This window comes from Hemiscyllium ocellatum, chromosome 42 (assembly GCF_020745735.1).
Source record: "Hemiscyllium ocellatum isolate sHemOce1 chromosome 42, sHemOce1.pat.X.cur, whole genome shotgun sequence".
Taxonomy (NCBI): Eukaryota; Metazoa; Chordata; class Chondrichthyes; order Orectolobiformes; family Hemiscylliidae; genus Hemiscyllium; species Hemiscyllium ocellatum.
The window spans coordinates 29,858,785-29,867,795 of NC_083442.1; the positions used below are offsets into that span (position 1 = coordinate 29,858,785).

General features: G+C 45.2%; 1 protein-coding gene across 1 annotated transcript; it reads right to left on the reverse strand.

The window, feature by feature from the left end:
- Nucleotides 1–3,134: 3,134 nt before the first annotated feature.
- Nucleotides 3,135–5,158, reverse strand: LOC132834771 (growth arrest-specific protein 1-like). Its single transcript, XM_060853763.1, has one exon. It carries the CDS (start codon nt 4,536–4,538, stop codon nt 3,744–3,746), a length of 795 nt encoding a protein of 264 aa, XP_060709746.1. The 5' UTR covers nt 4,539–5,158; the 3' UTR covers nt 3,135–3,743.
- Nucleotides 5,159–9,011: the final 3,853 nt, after the last annotated feature.

The following is a 9,011-nucleotide window of genomic DNA, read 5'->3' on the forward strand; positions in this document are numbered from 1 at the left end:
GAACCTTTTCACTGCGGGTAATTTAATCAGAGTTTAATCCGCCGTTGCTGTTGTGTATATCTTGAAAACGACCAGATTGCAAATAAATGCCCCTGGTACCTGGCAGATGTGCAAATGCTGCCACTTTTTAAAAAAAATACACTGTACGTAAATGAAACGAGACCAAAAGAGAATGCGATAAATGTCTAAGCATGTGGCTGTAAAATTGTAATAGCAACCACATTATTCTGGGAACGTTGTTTCAGTGAAGCACAAAAGCTGTCTCTCTATTGCAAACCGAATCCCTTGTGTGCTTTATTTTCAACCGACCTTCCCCCACGACTGTTCAATCCCTATTGAGATCATTGCTCCCCCCTCTATCCAAGAATGGCTCATTGTTTGCCCCCATCCCCATCCTCCTACTCCACAACTTCCTGTGTGTGCTGACTTTGGAAATGTTTATGTAACTTGGAGCAGTTTCTGTAGTCGCTGGCGCTTGGGGAGAGTTCACTGGGAGCTAGATATATCCAGATGGTCCCACTCTGCCAGTATAAACGTTTTCCTCGTTGTTTAATAAACAACATCATACTACAACACGTCTTACACCAGCCACGCTTCGAGGCTCAGGACTGTTTATTTGAATATTTGGATAATGAAGCGCAAAGGACAATGAAAATAGAACTTCTCAAAAAAAAACAGCTCCAAAGGCGGGAGTGCCTTGTTGAGTCGGTGGATTGGCACATTTCCACCAACGTGTTATTATGCCACGTGTTATGTTTTACAGCTACTATACGTGGGACATAATATTAACATCGAATCAACAGTAATTCGAAGATGTGGGGAGTGAAAAACGCGTGTCTGACCGAGGGCTAAAAAAGAAAGAAGTGCTCAGGATATTTAAAGTGGAGGGAATTATAAAGTTAGCCCCTAGTTCATTGACAATGTTTTATCACTTCACTGCATTTGCTGTCCATTCCTCTCGAACTGACTGACACGCTCAGCTATTTCAAAGGGTATTTAGAATCATACAATTCCTGGAGTGCGGAAGTAGACCATTCGGCCCATCGGACGCCCCACCCCTCCCCGTACCCCTATAACCCTGCATTTCCCCATGGCTAATCCATCTTGTCTGCACATCCATGAACAGTATGGGCAATTTAGCTTGGACTACCCACCTAACCTAAACAATTTTAGCAATAAAAACGGAAAGCAATGTGGATACTGTAAAATCAGAAGCAAAAACAGAAATTGCTGGAAAAGCTCAGAAGGTCTGGTAGCATCTGTGGAGAGAGATCGGAGTTAATATTTTGGGTTGATTAGGCACTTAGAACAGGCTTTTTCTGTCCACAGATGCGACCAGACCTGTTGAGCTTTTCCAGCAACTTCTGTTTTTGCACATCTTTGGACTGTGGGAGGAAACCAGAGCACCCGGAGGAAACCCACGCAGACACGGGGAGAATGTGCAAACTCCACACAGACAGTTGCCTGAGGCTGGAATCCAATCCTAATGCTATGAGGTAACAGCCAGCCACTGGGCCATAGTGCTGCTCTGGCACAACTCAACTACTTTGCTGTGAATCTGGGGTCACATGTAGGCCAGACCAGACACAGTTGGTGATTTCCTTCCTTAAAGAACTGTATAACATCTACAATAGTTTCATGGTCACCCTTACTGATACCTTTCTGTTACAGATTATTGTGAGTTGAACTTGAATTGAACAAGTTGCTCTCGTTCGGATTTGATTATTATATCACAGTCTCCACACAATGATCATCATATATCCTGGTAGAGTTTCAGGTTCAGCTTGAAGTTGACAAGTGTGGGTCCTAGACTAGTGTTTCAAACCTAAAACAAGTGTTTTAAACCCAAATAAAGGAAATTATAAGGGGATAAGCAGAACTGGGAAACTTGGTAGAAAGCATGTCCAGTCCAGACCCTGGATGGACTTTTTTTAAGGAAATACTTTTAAAAGCACATTTTTAAAAATAGGGCTGTAGGTAACAATGTGGGAAGGATGTGCAAATTGTGTGAAAGTTGAAGAGAATTGGGAGTTGAAGATTGCAGGTATAGACTTGGACATTGAGAGGTCCAGATGTCAGATGTTGAGGTACGAGGAACAAATCGGTGAGAGCAGAAGGGAAGGAAACGAGCTGCACTTGGTGTGCTGGCTGGAAAATTCTTTTAACATCGTTTTCATTCATTCACAGGACGTGCGTTCCCCTGGATTAGCCAGTATTTCTTGCCCAAAGGGCATTTAAGAGTTATCTGATACAGACATGATGGGCTCAATGGCCTCTTTATTCACTTCTAAGATTCTGTGAAGAGTTAACCACTTTGCTTTGGGTTTGGAGTCACATGCCGGGCAGAGAAGGTAAGGGTGGCGTGGTCGTTAAAAAAGGACATTGTCATAAAAATGGTTCTCCACCTATATTCCAGATGTTTCGTTTTCAAAAATTAATTTAAAGCTCATCATCTCGCATAGTAAGATGCAAAATTGTATCAGTAGAGAATTGGCTTGGGATTCCACATGGCTGGACTAGTGACAACAGCACCAGTTGGTCTGCAGTGCAGAGTAATACTAACAGCGTGGGTTCAAATCCCATCGTCGCCTGAGGTTACCACAAGGGTCTCTCCTTGTCTTTCTCTCCCCCTAAGGCATGGTGACCCTCCGGTTTAATTACCACCAGTCATCCCTCTCTAATGAGCCCCATGGTCCTCTGGACAATGGTGACGTCCACCACTGTCTCTCCCAGCATTGTGGAGGCTGAGAATTCTGCAGGTGGTAACAGACAAGCAGAGGGGAGTTCAGAAGAGCCGAGGTAGGCGATGCCGGCTTGGATGGGCAATCCTGGCGATGGGGGAGATTTATGGAGGCTGAAAGGATTAAAGAGGTCACCCAGTTTGGGAACCGAGTGATGCAATGGCTTGGGGGGATGGAATGGAATCGCTGGGGGGGGGGGGGGGGGGGGGAGTGCTGACCCGACCGAGGGAGTCAAGAATATCAGACGTGCGGATGAACAACAGGCCAATGGAGGGGTTTTTTTTTGAAGCCGAGAAGATCAGGCAAAAACGGGACTAGACAAAGCAGATACAAAACTGTAATCTGAATTTATTTTTTTAAAATGTATTAGTTGTAAATCCATAAATAGTGTCCAAAAATCTCCATCGTTTATACAAAAGTTTTCGAAAAGTTGCAAATCGAAATATCGAGCGGCTCAAGTGTTCGCCATCTATTGTGTTAAAGTTCAACTGAACTATCGAAAAGAAACATTTGTACACGCCTTTCCTTCTGTTTTATTAATTTTAAATCGAGTCAGGTCCCAAGGAAGTTTCGATGAGTAACTTTAAAATACCCCGCTTTATATGTGTGAAATTTTTCCAAAAAAATTTAAATCTTTGTAAAACTCGATTTGCGGAGGTGGAGGAAGAGCGTATATAACCCAGTTAAAAATCACACAACACCAGGTTATAGTCCAACAGGTTTAATTGGAAACACTAGCTTTCGGAACTTCCAATCAAACCTGTTGGACTATGACCTGGTGTTGTGTGATTTTTTTAAACTTTGTACACCCTAGTCCAACTCCGGCATCTCCAAACCGTGTATAACCCAAGTTAATTTGATCCGCACATGATGTGCCCAACTTGAGTCAAGTGTTTTGTAAACACTAGAGGCGCACAGTGCCTGATACACGCGGAGTTTACAAATAATTAAAAACTTGAACAAAAAAAACACAAACCTGCAAATAACTGTTTGCACAAAGTATTAGAGAAACCACAAGTTCAGGAGGAGGAGGAGGAGAGCACACCACGTGTGTGTCTCCAGTCCTGAGGAGTCATTCAGTGGCGAGTCCTTTCCGTCTATAGTTTCTGGCCTTAAATCAGTTTTGTTCATTTCATAATCGTCGTATTCATAGTTCTCTTCCGAGTCCGGGGTGGCCGTAGACAGCGAGGGGCCTTCGATGGAGCAGAACTTGTCCATGTTCTCTTTCACCACCTCGCAGAAGGGTCTCTCCACGCCATCGCAGACGCATGTGTTCAGCAAGATCCCACTGGGAATGGACAGCAAGTGCTGGATGGTGCTCTTGCAGACGGCGGTGCAGCGCTTGCCGTTGAAGAGCTGCCCGCAGCTGGACAGGTACTCCTTCATGGCACCGTGGCACACCGACTCCTTCTCGCAGCGCTGACGGGCGGCCGTGCACCCGAGGTCGGCCGCGTCCGGCGACTGGCCCCGGTACCGCCTGGGCATGCACGGCTCGATGGCCCGCTTGGCCCGCCTGCACTGCACATCCTGGTCGCAGTCGCAGTTCTCCAGGTCGGGGCCGTTCTGGGTCTGATTGAGTTTGACCAGGGCGCCGATGCAGTGACTGGGACACTGGCGCCTCAAGCCCTTGAGGAAGGGCTCGCAAGCCGCGCTGTACTGACTGTACGCCCACTTACACTCTTTCTCCTCCTGACAACGGAGCACCGCTTGCCAGCACACCGACTCGGCCCCGCTCACCGAGCTCAGGCAAGCCAAGATCGCCAGAGAGTACCAACTGACCCTGGCGGCCTCGAGCATTCTTCAACACCATCCGTAACTCCCTGGCTCAAAGCGACCGGATCGGTTGCATCCTGAAGCCGGCTCCCCGCTCTGCTTTTTCCCAAAGCCCCCTCTCAGTTGCATAACAGCGGGTGTTAGTGATCTCCCACCCACTTCCTCCACTCTCCCAGACAAATTTACACTCACCACCGCTTTCCCACAACAAGAAAGTCAAAAATCTACTCGAGGAACCAAACAAGAAAACTTCATCCAGCCTTGTCTCCGAGGAGAATACTGAAAACCGGCAGGAGAACTGAAGTTACAATCCACCCTCCCTCCCCTTTGTCCTGGAATCCTCGCAATTGTAACTCACAGAAATTTGCCGCGGGTTTTTTTTTAACGCCAGATGCAAATTGTCAAAGTACTCTCTTTCTCACAGACTCCCCTTCTCTCTCCCTCTCTGTAAACTATAGCTGCTCTCCAGTGTTCCACATCACGCCTGATTTAGCAAGCTCAAACTCTTGTCCAACTTTCCCCTCCCTCTCTCCCCAAACCGAGGGATGGAGGGGGAGAGAAAGACAGAGAGAGAGAGAGAGAAATCTTATTTTTTTTCCCAAACTCAATTGGTCGATTTTAACAGCATAGCGCAGCCTGGAATTCGTCTCCATAGCGACATATCTTTTTTCACTCTGGCAAAACAGCACGTCACACTCTGGAGCATGTTTATATAAATGTATATATATATATTTTTTAAAAAAACAACTTGTGTGGTCTTACTTTTTTGTGTGTGTTAAAAAGTAGCTAGCCAGCAGGGGGAGCAAGGACAGCATGTGAATGTGCGGTTTCCACTTAAATCTGAAATCTAATGTCACTTGACTTTGCAAAACTGCATGTAGGAAACTCAAACTTTTGAGGGGCGGGGTTGGTAAAACAAAATACACAGAAGCTGCCTGGGTGCATTTCAGCAAGAGATCTAGGCCAGCCTCTATCTCCAACCCAACCCCCTTTCAGCCAGGGCGGTGAATAGCATTTTCTGAACCGTTTGCTTCACTTTATGAGTTTGCTTCAGTTTATGCATGCAAAACCCTCTCATACCGGGACACCAGAGGGAATTGTTTCCGCCCTGCAACCCATGAATAGAGGCCCTTCCCCCCCCCTCTCTCTCCCTCCATGGTCAGTGAGTGTTTTCCAGGCGGTGGGAGTGTGTGTCTGGGGGAAGGGTTCCCCTTTTTAAGACTCTCCCATTCAACCTCACTTGATAAGCTCACCACACACACACCCCTCGCCGCAAATGGCGAGCAGCCCCCAGTTTGATTCTTTTCTCTCCAACAACCTCTCCCCCCCACCCCCCAACTCACCCATTGAGATGTAAAGCGGCGAATTCAGGAGTAAATCGGCGGACACCATGACCGCGTTTGACAGTCCGGGATAAGAAAGGGGGTGGGAGATTCAATCTGAAGGCAGAGAAAGTAAAAGACTCGAGTTTTGTTTCCTGAAAGAGGCTTCTCCTCCCCCACCCCCATGGTCTGGCAGGCGTCTCAAATCCTGTTCTGAGTACATCAACACTAACTTATGTTGGAGTTACAGAGCTGTACCGCACAGAAACGACGCCCTTCAGTCCAACTCGACCAGATGTCCTAAATTAATTTAGTCCTGTTTGCAACCATTTGACCCATATTCCTCTAAACCCTTCCTATTCATATACCCAGCCAGGTGCCTTTTAAATGTTGTGATTGGTGAACGAAACAGGTTTTACAACACTCTAAGATGTGGGAGCAGTAGTAGACCATACGGCCCATCAAGCCCACCCCAGCATTCATTGAGATTGCTACTGATCTGATAATCCTCAACTCCACTTTCCTGCCTTATTTCAGTAGCCCTTGATACCCTTAATGATTACAAATCTATCTCAGTCTTGAGTAGACTTAATGACCCATCCTCGAAAGCCCTCTGATTCACTACCTCTGTAAGAAAAAATATCCTTGTCATCTCTGACACTTACTCTGAGATTATGCCTTCTGGATGTGATACTGATTTTGTATTTCAAATGTATTTCATTAACATTTATCTAATTGCTGAGGTAGGATTTGAGTTTACATTTACAGAACATTTTTCTGGGCGTATGGATTGCTGGCCTAGTATCATTATCACTAAATGTAACCATTTCACAGTCACCACTCCTGGCTTATTATTCCAAATATGTTTAATTACTCGAATTTATTTCCCCCAGCTGCCGTGGTGGGTTTTGAACTCTTGTCTCTGAATCATTTATTAAGATATCTAGGTTACTAGTCCAGTAACATAACCACGATAGGGTTGTACGCCTGAAGTCCATGCAAGACATACATTGTAACAGTGAACAGCAGCTGATTAAATGTATTTCACCGTGAATGGTTCTATTTCATAGACTTTTTGCCTCTGGAGAAATACACCATTTGGGTTCAAGATAATTTGATGAACAAGACTAATATTCTGAAGATAAACATTGAATCCCACAATTGCAACTGGGGAAAACAAAATTTAGACTGAGTACAGTGTGCTTGACAAAGGATGTACTGGCACTGGAGGGGATGCAGAGGAGGTTCACTGGGTTGACTCTGGAATTGAGAGGTTGACTTATGAGGAAAGATTGAGAAGACTAGGACAATAATCATTGGAATTTAGAAGAATGAGGGGCGATCTTATAGAAACATATAAAGTTATATTAGATTCCCTACAGTGTGGAAACAGGCCCTTCGGCCCAACCAGTCCACATCAACCCTCCGAAGAGTAACCCACCCAGACCCATTTCCCCCTGACTAATGCACCTAACACTATGGGCAATTTAGCATGGCCAATTCACCTGACCTGCACATCTTTGGAGTGTGGGAGGAAACCGGACCACCCAGAGGAAACCCATGCAGACACGGAGAGAATGCGCAAACTCCACACAGACAGTTGCCCGAGGCTGGAATCAAACCTGGGTGCTGTGAGGCAGCAGTGCTAACCACTGAGCCACCATGCCACCCTAATAGATGGTAATAGATAAGATATAAGCAGCGAGGTTATTTCCACTGTTAGGTGAAACTAGAACCAGGCGGCATAATCCCAAATTAAGGGAGAGCAGATTTAGGATTGACTTGAGAAGGAACTTCTTCACCCAAAGGGTGGTGAATCTATGGAATTCCCTGCCCAGTGAAGCAGCTGAGGCTTCCTCATTGAATGTTTTCAAGGCAAAGATAGATAGATTTTTGAACAGTAAAGGAATTAAGGGTTATGGTGAGCGGGTGGGTAAGTGGAGCTGAGTCCACGAAAAGATCAGCCATGATCTTATTGAATGGCGGACTAGGCTCGATGGGCCAAATGGCCTGCTCCTGCTCCTATTTCTCATGTTCTTAACTGGAAGCAAAACAAATTAAAAGTGTCTCAGTTGCCTGTGATTTTTATTTATCAAGTTCATGTAAATAATTTCTAAACTATTTACAAAAATACGTCCTAAATTATTTGTGGAATTTTCAAGTGATTAATCTTCAGTATAAACAAACTACAGTTCATGTCCCTCGGATTTGCTTTTCCCTCCACAGAGCTCCCCTACGCATCCCTGATTCTCAGCTCCACAGTCTCCCTATCCTGGCACACCAGTAATCACTGCACAGTTTCTTTACCCTGTTACATTGAAACTCATTGCGCAGTCTCCCTAACCTGATAAACTGGAAATCACTGCACAGTTTCTTTATCTGGACAACCTCAAACCTATTGCGCAATCTCCCCATCCTAAATCACTGGAACTGACTGCACAGTCTCACACAGACTCCATCATGCACCACATGCTGTTTTAAAATTAGAAGCTTGAACTTCACAAAGGAAGCCAGCTAATGATAAAGAATTTCACAATTTCACTAACCTCTGAGAGACGAAACTGATCCTTGGCCTCAAGGTTGCTGTTGCTGGAATTCCTTTGTTAGGTTCCTTCCTGTGCTACCTCTTGCTGATGAGTGTTCTCGAAGAATTGTGTCTCTTCACACAGGAGGTTCCTCCAAGTTAGTTTCTCCTGAGTGAAGGTCTCAGATGTTGACGTCCATGTTGCACTTCTTGAGGGAAACATTCAGGAAGTCTTTTAAGTGCTTCCTTTCATCCACCCTCAAGGGGGAACAACCTCTAGGTATTTACCCTGTCAATGAGATTACCTCTCATTGTCGTAATCCCCATTGATTACAAGCCTAACATACTCAACCTACCCTCAGTGATTGGGATCAACCAAGTGAACATTCTCTGGACTGCTTCCAATGCTAGTACAATATATCTTTCCTTTTCTTCGGATCAACTCTCTCCATAGATGATGCCAGACCGGCTGAATTTCTCCAGGAATTTGTTTTTGTTTTTTCCTTATTATTATTCGCTTTAAAAGAAAGGCCAACACTCCACATGCCTTTCCTGTTACTTGCTGAACATTGAAAAGTAATTACTTTTGGTAATGGCATGCAGTTACTTAGAAATCACAGCACTGTAACCAGGTAATCTAGCCCAACTGGT

Coding starts and splice junctions, on each gene's coding strand:
- LOC132834771 (XM_060853763.1), bottom strand. CDS start 4,538: ATGCTCGAGGCCGCCAGGGTCAGTTGGTACTCTCTGGCGATCTTGGCT.